The sequence below is a fragment of the Enhydra lutris genome, unplaced genomic scaffold, assembly GCF_002288905.1.
Source record: "Enhydra lutris kenyoni isolate GAN:26980312 unplaced genomic scaffold, ASM228890v2 scaffoldscaffold34, whole genome shotgun sequence".
Taxonomy (NCBI): Eukaryota; Metazoa; Chordata; class Mammalia; order Carnivora; family Mustelidae; genus Enhydra; species Enhydra lutris.
Window position 1 is genome coordinate 24,760,589 of NW_019154118.1, and position 13,493 is coordinate 24,774,081.

Consider the following 13,493-nt stretch of genomic DNA (forward strand, 5'->3'; position numbering starts at 1 on the left):
TCAAAGAACTGTAATTCCTATTATTCAGGCACATCCCCCTTATTCTCACCGTCTCCGCGGAGATAAGAACAAAGTAAAAGAACAGAAACAAAGATCCGAGCAGAGACGCAGAATGGCATAAAAACAAAGGGCCTGTTAGCATCTGGAGTTAGCTCTGAGAAATGCTGCATTTCCACGGCAAAGAACAAGCCACCTCCATTCAGATAATGGCGTGTACGTAGGACACAAAGAGCGGCCATGCACTAACAAGCTCGTTACCTGTGAAGAACTGGTGGCAGCTCTGTCCTGTCTTCCAAGTCATCCTCTAACTGAGAGAGTAAGAGCCGTCTCATTATCAGTTCCTTTAAAGAACAACTTCTATTTACTTCACATATACTCTGCTCCACTCCCGTTTTTACAGTTTCTGGAACCCCACAGATGGCCATGGCCAGAGTCAGGCAGCAGACTGCAGGACTACAACAAAGCAAAGGACGGCCGCTGTTAAAAATCAGCTCTTTTCTTTTCCCAATCCTAGAAGTTCTTTATTTTCTCTAACACAGCTGCTAGGAGTTGACAATTTGCCATAGGTGGCACCATGAGAATAACCAAAAGTAGACTGAGTGTGACAGAAGACCGACAACATGTTTGACACCCTTGAGGGACAGAACAGGAGAGTCAAGAAGGGGAGAGAATCACTGCAGGAGGAGACTCGTCCGTGTTATTCCGGCAGGAAAACCAGCAATGCATCCATTTTAAGCATTACCAGTTCACTTCCAACTTTGCTCCCTCAAGGACAACTTGAATCTCTTGGGCAACCAAAGTCTCACCATGAGTAAAGCTTTCAGCCTGAGGCTTCTGCTCTTTTGCGTGAGTTTTCAAGATATGCTTCCTGACTTCCTACGAGTCCCTTAGAAGGATTCAAATTTCTTGTTCTATAGCAGATTGAGTTTCTAGATTCAGTGTCCCTGTGTCACTGCAGGTCGTAACTCCAAGCTCTGCACTCATTCCAAAATTTGTTAACCATCCTCTTTGCTAAAAAATAAGCTCTTTTAGGTAGAAAGACCTTGTCTACCGTATTTACCACCGAGCTGCTACTAACGCTTAAGATGATGCCCGACACATCTAAGTGCAGAGGGAATGTCTACTGACTAAATGAACACAAAAAATTGTAAGGAGTCTGATTACATTTGAGAACTATCTCTTATTATAACTGTCTGTTGCACTACTAAAAAAAAATTATGGATACTGAACAGTATGTACTTAATATGCAACTAAAGATAAAAGAAATTTAAACACCTAATTCTATAAAACTGGCCTTAATGAACTCTCTACACTTGAAACTACATTTACACTTATTTACTTATTAAAGACTCCTTGGACAAACAACAAAAACATCTAAAATCAAATTTAACATATTGTTAACTCAAGTTACAAACTTTAAAACCGGAATGAAAAAAGTATTTATGTCTATACATACATCTCTTACAATACATAGTCAACTTACCGTGATGGTCTGCAGGCTGACCCAGTAAATAACTTCCAGAATTCTCTATCAACCTCAATTAAACTGCCTTGAATTATAGCTCCAAGTAAACCAAAGTTTTCAGCTTGTATCTGCTCAGAACTTATACCACGAAAGGTAAGAGACCAAATTTTAATCCAGAATTTCAACAAATCTGATTTCTGCGAGCCTTCTAGGTTTGATTTCTTGCCTTGACACAATGCAACTTCCGTAAGGCATCGTAACACATATGGCGTGCGCTCCCCGTGTCGATGTTGAGGTAGAAGCTGGTACAGTATCATCAGTAATGGTGACAACTCATAGTTAGGTAAACTTGAAGGATATTTTGATATTAACTGGGTTGTAATCTGTAACCTAGATAAAATAAGAGGATAAATGAAATAAAAATTATTCAATTCCATGAACAAACTAAAAGAAAACAAATATATGGACACAGCACTCTTAATAATATCCTGGAGTATCACCACCATTATTTTCCATTCTGCTCTCAAAATAAACTGGCTTTTAACATTTCTTCGTCCCTACTTCCTAAAGCGTCAGGAAGAATGACAACTTTCTGGCTAGGCAGGTGAGTTGTCTTATGTCCCTTATATAAAAACTTTGAGGAATAACAAACTTAGGGGCACATGGCTGGCTAGGTTGGTAGAGCTTGTGACTCCTAATCTCAGAATCATGAGTTCAAGCCCCACACTGCGCATGGAGCCTACTTAAAAACAAGACTAAACTAAATTAGAATTTTCTACTTGTAGTTGTCACATCCATCCTCGCTCTTCAGCCACCAGTTAAGATTCCTCCAAAACAAGAAAACAGACAAAAATCCAAACAACTGCTTTTCCTAGACATTCAGTTAATTCAGTAAATATCTGCTATGAGTTTTCTAGAATGTGAACTACTCCCGAAGAGGAGCTTTCCCTTATTCATCCGTGAATCCCTACCTAATGCTTGGCACACAGCACGTATTCAATAACTAACCCCGGACTGAATGGAAAAATTGAAGACTCTGAAACAGGGATCCCTCCACCACGTAAAAGAAACATGAACTTAGGGCACCTGGGTGGCTCAGTGGGTTAAGCCTCTGCCTTCGGCTCAGGTCATGATCCCAGAGCCCTGGGATCGAGTCCCGCATCGGGCTCTCTGCTCGGCAGGGAGCCTGCTTCCTCCTCTCTCTCTCTCTCTGCCTGCCTCTCTGCCTACTGTGATCTCTGTCAAATAAATAAATAAAATCTTAAAAAAAACCAAAACCATGAACTTAAGCAACAAGTATCTAAATCAAGATACTTGCCCCTCACGACTCAGTTTATTTAAATATGACATCAACATGGTAAAAATCAAGGCATAGATCACACGAGTTTGACTGTCATCTACAAACTTCTGACTGTCCCTGGACAAGCTGCTTAGCCTTTCCCAGTTTTGTTTTCTTTTTGGTAAACCAAACAGGCTGAGCTGGACATTTTCTAAAGATTCCTACCAGACCTAATATTGTGTGATATTATAGAACTCCACAATTCATTTAATCATTTGAATAACTGTGTATGCTATACACAGCAAATTCTTTAAAAAGGCAACCTTTTACTATGGCACAAGGTCCAAATTATTCTGTGATCTCTGAATGCCATCTTCAATTTCTTCATGCTAAAACCTCTGTGAGGGGACACACAGCTCCGTGCATTCCATGCCTGCTGGGCAGCCATCCTCCCATCTTCCCTGCGAAGGCGAGCTGCTTCGGAGAGGCGGCCCTCTGGCCCAGGCTCCAGCATGAGCCTCTGTGGTTGATCGCCAGAGGTCCTGGCAAGCAGCTTCCCCTTCACCAGGGACTGGTTTCAAGTGGACAACGGACCTAGTTATGGCCAGGCCGTTCTACTGCAGGGCTTATGAGAAAAGCTGAATGAGACTAAAATGACACTGGAAGAGAAAACAGTAACATTTTACCAAGGCACAAGATCAAAATCACTCTGTGACTTCTGAAGATGATCTTTTATTACTTCCCAGCCTAACTGTATTTTCTTCTTTTTGCAAGGCGCACTGTAATCATTACATTCTCTTTGGGTGGTAGTATAAGACTGAGAAATCTCCAGAGATCTAGTATCTTCATTAAAAATCTGTAAGATAACAAAAAGAAAATCTTTTTTCTTTATATACAGATTCTGTTTTCTAATACTTTGAGGGAAAAAAATTCCTCCTCAAATGAAGACACAGGGAAGTCACAGAGCAAGAGTGATAAGTTAAAAAAATACATACACGTAACACAGTAACATATTTTGCATGACTATAGTAGCTCTCTCGAAAAGAGATATTACCAAGTTATTAGTTCTATTTCCCAGAAACATTTGTACCAAGACATCTAAAAGTAAAGCAAAAATCTGTTTTCAAGGGGATTAAATTTAAAATTTCTTTTGATTAAAAAAAAAAAAAAGGGGGATTTTGGGATGCCTGGGTGGCTCAGTCCATTAAGCATCTGCCTTCGGGTCAGGTCATGATCCCAGGGTCCTGGGACAGAGTCCTGCATCAGGATCCTTGCTCAATGAGGAGTCTGCTTCTCCCTCTGCCCCTGCTCCCCCTGCTTATGTGTGCACCTGCTCTCTCTCTCTCTCTCTCAGACAAATAAATAAAATCTTAAATAAAAAAAAAAGCATGAAAAAAAAGTTCATCACTAGTTTTCATTATGCTCCTATGTGCAAAATAATTATTCGATCAGAACAGCAATTCCAAATTCGGAGTTTTGAAAGGAACAGTCACATATACAAAGTAATTTTACAAGGCTTTTTATCAGAACACACATTTTAAAAACCCGGTAAAAGGGAAACTAATAGAAAACTTCAAAATGTGACAGGACCTACTGTACCTGGTGGCAAATATCTGCCATCAACTCAATCAAGTTTTCTTTGACAGCCACGTTACGAGAGCCTGAAGAATACTTCCCTCTGCTTCCTATATGACTTATCTCGTTAATTAGCAGATCATATAAGTTATATAGGATACTTCTCCATTTACTTGATTCATAAGCACCTATAATTCAAAAAATTAAAAATACAGTTTACGTCTACACTCCATTTGCACTGCCAACCCCCACAGAACCATTCAGCTGTTAAGGTGGAAACCGGTCCAGCCATCCATTCTGTACTAGGGCCTCTTCAGACAATATCCTGTCAGGCCCGACTTTGTAACACTGTCTGGCTCACACTCAGCTATTTGTTGTAAAATTCTTCTATACTCTGATCTAACTTTCTCTAATCAGCTCCATCAAAATCCCAATCAAAACCTAATTTCTTCTCTCCGCTGAGGCAAATACAATTAATATGTCCCATCATTTGTATGAAGACCAAATTCTCTGTAGGTCATTAAGAGAAAAACACTACTAGTTCCTTTAGTGTACAAATGACATGTTGCCCAGACTTCTCCTCATTCTAGTTGTCTGTGCCTAAACACACTCCAGTACCCTTATGTCCCTCTTGAAATGGCGACTCTACGAAATCTGGTAGACAGGATACGCCCATTGTGATCGGACCAGTGTGGGTAACAAAGGAGCTATTACTTCCCACACAAACCATAAAATCTATTAGTATAGCCTAAAACCACATGAGTGTTTCTGGCAGACTCATCATCCTGCCAACTTCCAATTCATCCTAAATACACAGTTAACCAAAACCCTAAACATACTGTGTCATCTCCTGGATAAGTCTGATCTTTAGCCTGTGTGAAAGAGGAAACCCTAAGAAAATTCACCATTCTTTGACTTAGCAGTGGTTTCATGGGCTACAAATACAGCTAACTTCACATAGGTAAAGAGCCCATTAAACATAGACAGTGACTTTTAAAAAAAAAAAAAAAAATGGCTCTCACAGTTTTCCACCATTTTAGCTATTTCTCAGTGGAGCTTGATTTCCTAACAAGGGCCTTACACTGGCCATGATGAATTTGTCCAAAGGCTAGTGCAGGCACAAAGGTAAACACAGTAAGAGCCTGAGGGAATCCACTCAGTTCCAGTTCCCCCCAATAAAATTCCTGTCCACTGAGTGAAGCTACACCATCTAAGATTTTTTAAAGATTATTTTTAATTGAGGTATAACTGACATACAACACTAATTTTGGAGGTACAACATAATTATTTGGTATCTGTACACACTGTGAAATGATCACAATGCCTTACATAGTTAATATACCTTACGTAGCTACAAAAAAAGTTTTTTCTTTGTGATGAGTACTTTTAAGATCTACTCTCTCAACCACTTTCAAATATGCACTATCTGTTATCAAGCAACACTCTCTTGGTGAGAGACAGATGGAATGGTATCAAAGGAGGAGAAGTCATTCATTTCTGGTTTCCCAGAAAAAAACCATTTCTGGTTTTCCAGAAAAAACGGCGGCCTGGATTGAGTGTGAGGTTTAAGGCAGTATGGACACATCTTCCTGAGGAACTGATTAATCTCTCTGTTCGCAGTCCACATTTATCTCTTTTACCTTCTAATAAGAGCAGTATGTAGAGACACAAGACCCTATCTTCTCCAAACTCACTCACACTCCAGTCTGTGTCATCCCTTCTGGCACCTAATTATTGCCACGTCAACAGCTGCTAGAGGAACAGCATCTCCCATTCGTCTGTGTTCCTCACAATACTTACAACTGTACTAAACACATGGTAAGGCAGGACAGGATTTGTTACCACAGCTTCAAATTCTAAAAAAAAAAAGTGTGAGAAGCACCTTCAAGACTAATAACATTAACCAAGTACAACAATCCAGAGGAAGGTCACAACCTCCTACGAAATAGAAAATTTCATACTTAAGCCTCTATGTTTTAATGAAGAAGCAAATTCAAAACAGCAAAAACTTTTATACCTTTTTCTTGAGTTTTCGCTCCCTTTGGATGATGCACATATATTTGCAGTTGAAGTAATTCAATAATTACTTCTTTTAAGGAGTCATTAAGTCTATGTTGAGTCCAAATATAAAGCAAGGCAGGAAGAATTTCATCTCCTAATTGACACACTCGAATTCGAAAGTTAACAGCCAGTGTCTTGAGGAAGATAACAAATGCTGCTAAGATGTGATTCAGACCTGCAGAACCCTTTTCCTGTCTGTCACAGAAAATAAACAGACTCAGCTTGGGGTAACAGGGCAGAAAAATGAAAACTGATGGCAGTTATGAAGTTGCATGCTGAAAAGAAAAAAAAAAAATCTCATCTTCAAGTAACAGTAGCCTTAGTTCCAGAACGATTCAGAAACAAAAAAATATGAGCAACAGAACAAACAAAACAGCTCTTCTTTGGTGCTGAGCCATCCTCCCTACTCGCTCCCTGCTGTGAAACACTGTACAAACTGATGCGAAACTGATTTCTAACACCACCATTTATACAGCACTTCACGTGACTGGGTAATGTCACACAAATGTCAGATACTGGCACTTCCAAAGTTTGTTCCTATTTTATTTTTTCTTAGTACATCTATTTTCAAAAATGGAGGAAATAAAACTACTTAAAAGGACATTTAGTTTTTCCTGTCCCTAGATAAGCAACACTGATCTTCCACTTATGAACGTGGTTTTCATGTTCCATCTGCCTTTGGATATTCAGGAAGCACACAGCTGACACTTTCTTTGGGAATCCACTAATTCTACTATAATGGGCCAGCTTTGTTTTGTTTTTTCAGTTGGTAACATTTTTAGTTACTGGAGCTAAAACATGGTCTTACAGGAAAATCAAACAGGTTTTTAATACAAAGCAAAACAAAAAGAGATTAGATTACCTTGCATGTTGAATAGCTTTGGAAAAGAAATCCAAAAATTTGGAATTTAATCCATCAGTTTGCGAACAGCATCCTTTGGTCACAGCATGAATTATTCTAGCCACTAAAACTCTATTAATGTCTTGTGCAGGTTTAAGGTACAGACTGAAGTACACAGAGAACAATTCTTAAAAAAAAAAAAAAAAATTAGTTATTAAAAAGAAAACTATCAAAGCGTTTAACTTAAAGGTCTTGATTTAATTTAAATTTCAATATTCCAGGCCAGCTGGGTGGCTCAGTCAGTTAAGCATCCAACTGTTGGCTTCCACTGAGGTCATGATCTTGGGGTCCTGGGATTAAGCCCCGTATCAGGGTTCGCACACAGCGGGGAGTCTGCTTGAGGTTCTCTCCCCCCGCCTCCTCTGCCCCACCTGCTCGCTAAGTAAATAAATCTTTTTAAATAAATAAATTTCAGTAATCCCATATAGAGAAAAAGATTTAAAATCATACTAATTTACATTTATTTTCTATTTTTATTTGTTAAGATTTTATTTATTTGTCAGAGAGGGAAAGAGAGAGAGAACACAAGCAGGCAGAGTGGCAGGCAGAGGCAGAGAAGCAGGCTCCCCACTGAGCAAGGAGCCCAATGGGGACTCGATTCCAGGACCCTGGGATCATGACCTGAGCCAAAGGCAGCCGCTTAACTGACTGAGCCACCCAGGCGTCCCTTAATTTACATTTAATATGGTAAAAGTATCACATCCATATTTGACTTTATTTTACATAAAATGCCTTCAAGAGAGAAACAACTTTTGGCCAGAGAGTATGTGCAGCCAGCCCTTCGACAAGCTGCTTGACTTCTATCTGTGTCCTTTCCTTTAGGTCTAACAGAGCATGGGACAGTGCACAGGCCACCGCTTTGTCTTGAGGCGGTCTGATTAATAACGAGTGTAAAATGTATCAAGAATGCTGTCAAGGGGCTGAGATTTTACTCTACTTGTAAGCTAAGGGATCAGAATGCCAGTTTCATGGATGCTGGCAGAAGACAAACTATTCCCGACTGAGTACCTTCCTTTCTGCATAAATTCCTCAATCCCCAAGGTAACATGAAAAGGGACAGGTGACACACGCGCAAACAGTGAGAGAACCATCGAGCTTTCTGCGACACACAGGCAGCAAGCTGTCCTTGGCTCTGAGGAAGCCATCATCTCTGTCACCATCTCCACCTTCCAAGGTTCACTATACACACATACTTAAAAAAAGTCAGGAATAGAGCAGTCAGGGTCACTCGTAAGTATGCAGAAAAGGTGAGATGCGCTGAGAATCGTCTCCCAGAACCAGGAGCTAAAACCAAAGCTGCTAATGCAGGATTTGCTCCCCATATAAATAAAGAGAGTCCTTGGCTGGTAAAAACGAGTGAGAGTAACACCTATGGTATCTTCCTTTGTAACTGTATGTATCACATAATTCTGCAGAGATAATTTAAAATCAGATTCAAACACAAAAGAATAATATAAATACCTCAAACATTATTGTAAAGAAAATGATTGTTCAAACGATTCCTATTGTAGCTGACATTAATTTATACAACTCTGCATCAGTGCTTCCCAAATTTCTGTCATTACAATACGTAAATGGTTAAAAACTGTGAGTTAATACATAGAAATGTGGAAACAAGAAAAAAGGAACTGGAGGGGGATGACCTGGATGGCTCAGTTGGTGAGGCATCTGACTTCAGCTCAGGTTACGATATCAGGGTCCTGGGATCGAGTCCTGCGTCAGGCTCTGCTGTCTGTGGGACATCTGCTTGCCCTCTCCCTGTCCTCTGGCTCCCCCACCCCCCCACTAGTATGTGCACATGCACATGCACGCTCTCTAGTAAATAAATAAAACCTTAAAAAAAAAAAAACAAACAGGAATGGTTATCTTGATCATTTCCCTTTTTTTTAAATTTTTTAAAGATTTTATTTATTTATTTGACAGAGATCACAAGGAGGCAGAGAGGCAGGCGGGGGAGCAGGCTCCCTGCTGAGCAGAGAGCCTGACTCAGGGCTTGATCCCAGAACCCTGGGATCATTACCTGAGCCGAAGGCAGAGGCTTTAACCCACTGAGCCACCCAGGCGCCCCCGATCATTTCCCTCTTATTACCTGATAGGAGCAGAGAGGGGAAATGAGAATGCCAACTATCTTCGATTAAAGCTCAAGCTTTAGGCCTTTTGTTAGTTGGGGGAAGTGACCCCAACTCTCTCAGAATCCCACATACTATCCTAGTAAGTGGTTAAAAAAACTGGCATAAGACATTCAGTGAAAGTTGCAGAAGCGTAGAGGTTCAACTAATTCAAAAAATAAAAAAAGAGGCTGTAGGACATGCTTGCAGGTGAATTCATTTCCTCCATGAGCTCAACAACAAAAAAGCTCAAAGGACAGTGAAGGAAAATGATAATAAAAAGAGCTTCTGGAGTTAATAAAACTCAATTAACTGTAGCTTCCTTGGGACTTTATACATAGACAATCATGCTACCTGCAAATAGGAACAGTTTCCTTTCTTCTTTCCAACCTGGAGGCCTTTCCTTTCTGCTCCTGGCTGAGCTGCCCTGGCTAGAGACTGCAGTACAGTGCTGAACAGGAGTAGTGAGAGCAGACGTCCTTGTCCTGTTCCCAACTTCTTTTACGAAAGGTTTTAAATCGTGGATTCACTTTCTTTAATAGCTACAGAACTATTCAATTACCCATTTCATATCGGGAGAGTTCTGACAAGGAGTGGTTCTAAGCAGCCGGCCCGTGTAACTTCACTGGTCAAGTTGACGTGCACAGGGTTGTTCAAGGCGTGCTCTTAATACTCTTCTAATACCTGTAGGATGGCAATTATATCCATTTCCTCCCTACTCTCAGCGATTTGTGTCCTTAGTCACTTTTACTAGCAGTTCTAGATTTCACTGATATTTTCAAAGAATCAGCTTTGTTTCATTAAACGCTCTCTTCTGTTTTTCTGTTTTCAATTTCAGTGATTTCTGCTCTTCTGCTTGCTTCAAAGTTTTTGGTTTTGTTTTTCTAGTTTGAGATGGAAACTAAGATTACTGATTTGATATTTTTCCCTCTTTTGTAATATAGGCAGTTAGTGCCATAAATTACCCTCTCAACAGAACTTTAGCTGCATTCTACAATTTTTGACATGTTGTATTTTTTTATTCTCATCCAGTTCCAAGCTTACTTTGATTTCCTTTGAGACTTTCTCTTTGACCCATGAACTGAGACTTTCACGAAAGTACTGACTTTCACAAAAGTACTACAAAGGACAAAGGGCACTGTGGTAGAAATAAAGAGAACAAATTTAGGAAGGGCAATCAGAAAACGGCAATGACATTTAAGCCAAGACCTGCAGGGGGAGAAGAAAGCAGCCACACAAAGGGGAGCCTCTGCCAAGAAAAGGACAAATGCCACAAGGGGAGAAAGGCCTTGCACTCTCAAAATAAAGAGGGCATGAGATGATCCACAGCAGTGTCAGAAGGAAATACTAGAACCCTTATTTTTTAAATTAAAATTAATTACAAATAAAAATCAACTTTAGGGGTTGGTCTGGATGGCTTTGTCAGTTTAGCCTCTGCCTTGGTTCATTTCAGGTCATGGTCTTCAGTTTGGGATCGAACCCTGCACTGGGCTCCGTGCTCAGCCCAGGGTCTGTTTCTCCATTCCCCTCTCCCCCTCCCCGCCTTGTGAACATGAGCGCGTAAGCATGCTTGCGCTCTCTCTCCTTCTCTCTCTCTCTCTCTCATAAATAAATCTTTTTTAAAAAATCAAGCTGGGGGGCGCCTGGGTGGCTCAGTGGGTTAAGCCGCTGCCTTCGGCTCAGGTCATGATCTCAGAGTCCTGGGATCGAGCCCCGCATCGGGCTCTCTGCTGTCTAGGGGAGCCTGCTTCCTCCTCTCTCTCTGCCTGCCTCTCTGCCTGCTTGTGATCTCTCTGTCAAATAAATAAATAAAATCTTTAAAAAAAAAAAAAAAAAATCAAGCTGGGCATCTGGGTGGCTCAGTGGGTTAAAGCCTCTGCCTTTGGCTCAGGTCATGATGCCAGGGTCCTGGGATCGAGCCCCCCATCAGGCTCTCTGCTCAGCAGGGAGCCTGCTTCCCCCTCTCTCTCTGCCTGCCTCTCTGCCTACTTGTGATCTCTGTCAAATAAATAAAATCTTAAAAAAAAAATCAAGTTTTACTGATATTTAATATAGAAATCAACAACGGCCAGTTTGGAAGATCGCTTTGGCAGCTTCTTACCAAACTAAACATACTGTTATCATATGATTGATTCAGCAATCACACTTCTTGTTATTTACCCAAAATGAGCTGAAAATTTTATCTGCACATGGATGTGTACAGCAGCTTTATTCATAATTGCCAAAATTTGGAAGCAATCAAGACATCCTTCAGTGAGTGAGTGGATAATCAAACTGTGGTACATGCAATGAAATATTATTTGGTGCTAAAAAGAAATCAGCTATAAGGCCACAAAAAAACATGGAGGAACCATAAACGCATATTACCAAGCAAAAGCAGCCCACATGGGAAGACGACATACTGTGTGATGCCAACTAAACGACATTCTGCAAAAGGCAGAATTAGAGACGGTAAAAAGATCACTGGTTGCTAGAGATCGGTACGAGGGGAAGGATGAACAGGCAGCACACAGAGGACTTCCAGGGCAGTGGCACTATTCTAGTTGATGCCATAATGATAAATACATGTTGTTCTACGTTTGTCAAAATCTACAGAACGTACAACACCAAGACTGATCCTAATGTAAACTCTGAGCTTCGGGTGGGATGAGCTGCCGGCGCAGGGTCGCTGCCTGAAACAAATGTGCCACTTTGGTGCAGGATGTTGACAGCAGAAGCAGCTATGCATGTGTGACAGGCGGTTTATGGGAACTCCCTACTTCCTGCTCAATTCTGCTATGAATCGGAAACCGCTCTAAAAAGATAAAGTCTGTTTTTAAGAAAAGGTGTGGAAACCACCAGGTTAGAGAATCTGAATAAAAGCCACTGTAGCTAGAATACGGAAATATGCAGGATGGGGGTGGCTCATAGTTACGGCCTGATAGATAAGCAGAAGCAGAATTACCCAGTGCTTCCAAGGCCTAGAAAAGGAGTCCCTATTTTATCCTAGTTGTACGGGAAAGACACTAAAGGTTTTCAATATTTCTTCCTTCCTACCTTATTAGGAAAACTATCTTCCTCCTTGGGACAATCCTAGGGCTTACTTTGGAAACACTTATTCTCAGAAAACACAGAGGGGCACGTGGGTGGCTTAGCTAATTAAGCACCCGACTCTTGATTTCAGCTCAGGTCACAACCTCAGGATGGTGGGATCGAGCCCTGTGTCGGGTTCCATGCTGGGTGTGGAGCCTGCCAGGGATTCTCTCTTCCTCTCCTTTTGCTCCAATCCCCCACCCCATTCCTGTGCACAACTGCTCTCTCTAAAAATAAATAATAATAATTAATTAATTTTTAAAAAACACAGTCCATTTTCTTGTGTATTCAACCACTGTTTCTCCATGGACTCCTTCCCATTTCGCTTACATATACTCCAATCACTCCCATCTTTAACAGGATCCCTTTTTCCCTTCCCTGTACGACCAAAGCTTTTGAAAGTGCTGTATTTGCTAATCCTTTTCCTCACCTGCCACTCGGGTTTCACATTAGTCTTACAGAACTGAGCACCATCAACCAACAGGCTCTAAGTGCCATGTCTAGAATAATTCACCCAACAACAGCAAATATACATTCTCTTCAAATGGATGCGGAGTACTCACCAAGTCAGACCTTATCCTGGGTCATAGAAGAAATTATAACAATTGTAAATAACTTAGATGATAAAAAGTATGTTCTCTGACCATAATATATTTAGACTGAAAACTATAAAAAGGGAAAACAAAATAGGAAATTACCCAAACTGGAAATTAAATTACACACTTCCGAATAATCCAGAAGTAAAAGAACTATCAAGAAAAACTGGGACATATTTTAAACTGAAGAAAAATGAAAATAAAACATTGTCAAAATGTGTGAGATACAACAAAGCAGTTTAGAGAAAAATTCATTGTATTAAATGCACATATGACCTAAGCTTCTATCTTAAGAAATTAGAGAAAAAATTAAACTCAAAATAAACAGAAGAATAATAAGATGAGAAATTAACACTGAAAGAGGTAATACCACTAGAGCCTACATACATTAAAAGGATAAAAAGGCAATAACATCTGAGAACTTTATGCTCCTACA

At 40.4% G+C, this 13,493-nt stretch overlaps 1 protein-coding gene across 6 annotated transcripts in view; it reads right to left on the minus strand.

Moving 5' to 3' along the window:
* LOC111153730 (ATM serine/threonine kinase) overlaps window positions 1-13,493 on the minus strand; it is a 125,724-nt gene that overhangs the window by 97,273 nt on the left and 14,958 nt on the right. For all 6 annotated transcript variants that reach the window (XM_022512915.1, XM_022512913.1, XM_022512916.1 and 3 more), the window contains 6 exons: window positions 7,243-7,408; window positions 6,337-6,575; window positions 4,344-4,507; window positions 3,431-3,600; window positions 1,484-1,855; window positions 259-453 (listed from right to left, as the gene is read on the minus strand). In XM_022512915.1, coding sequence (XP_022368623.1) covers window positions 259-453; window positions 1,484-1,855; window positions 3,431-3,600; window positions 4,344-4,507; window positions 6,337-6,575; window positions 7,243-7,408 — 1,306 coding nt within the window. The remainder of the gene's footprint in view (window positions 1-258; window positions 454-1,483; window positions 1,856-3,430; window positions 3,601-4,343; window positions 4,508-6,336; window positions 6,576-7,242; window positions 7,409-13,493) is intronic.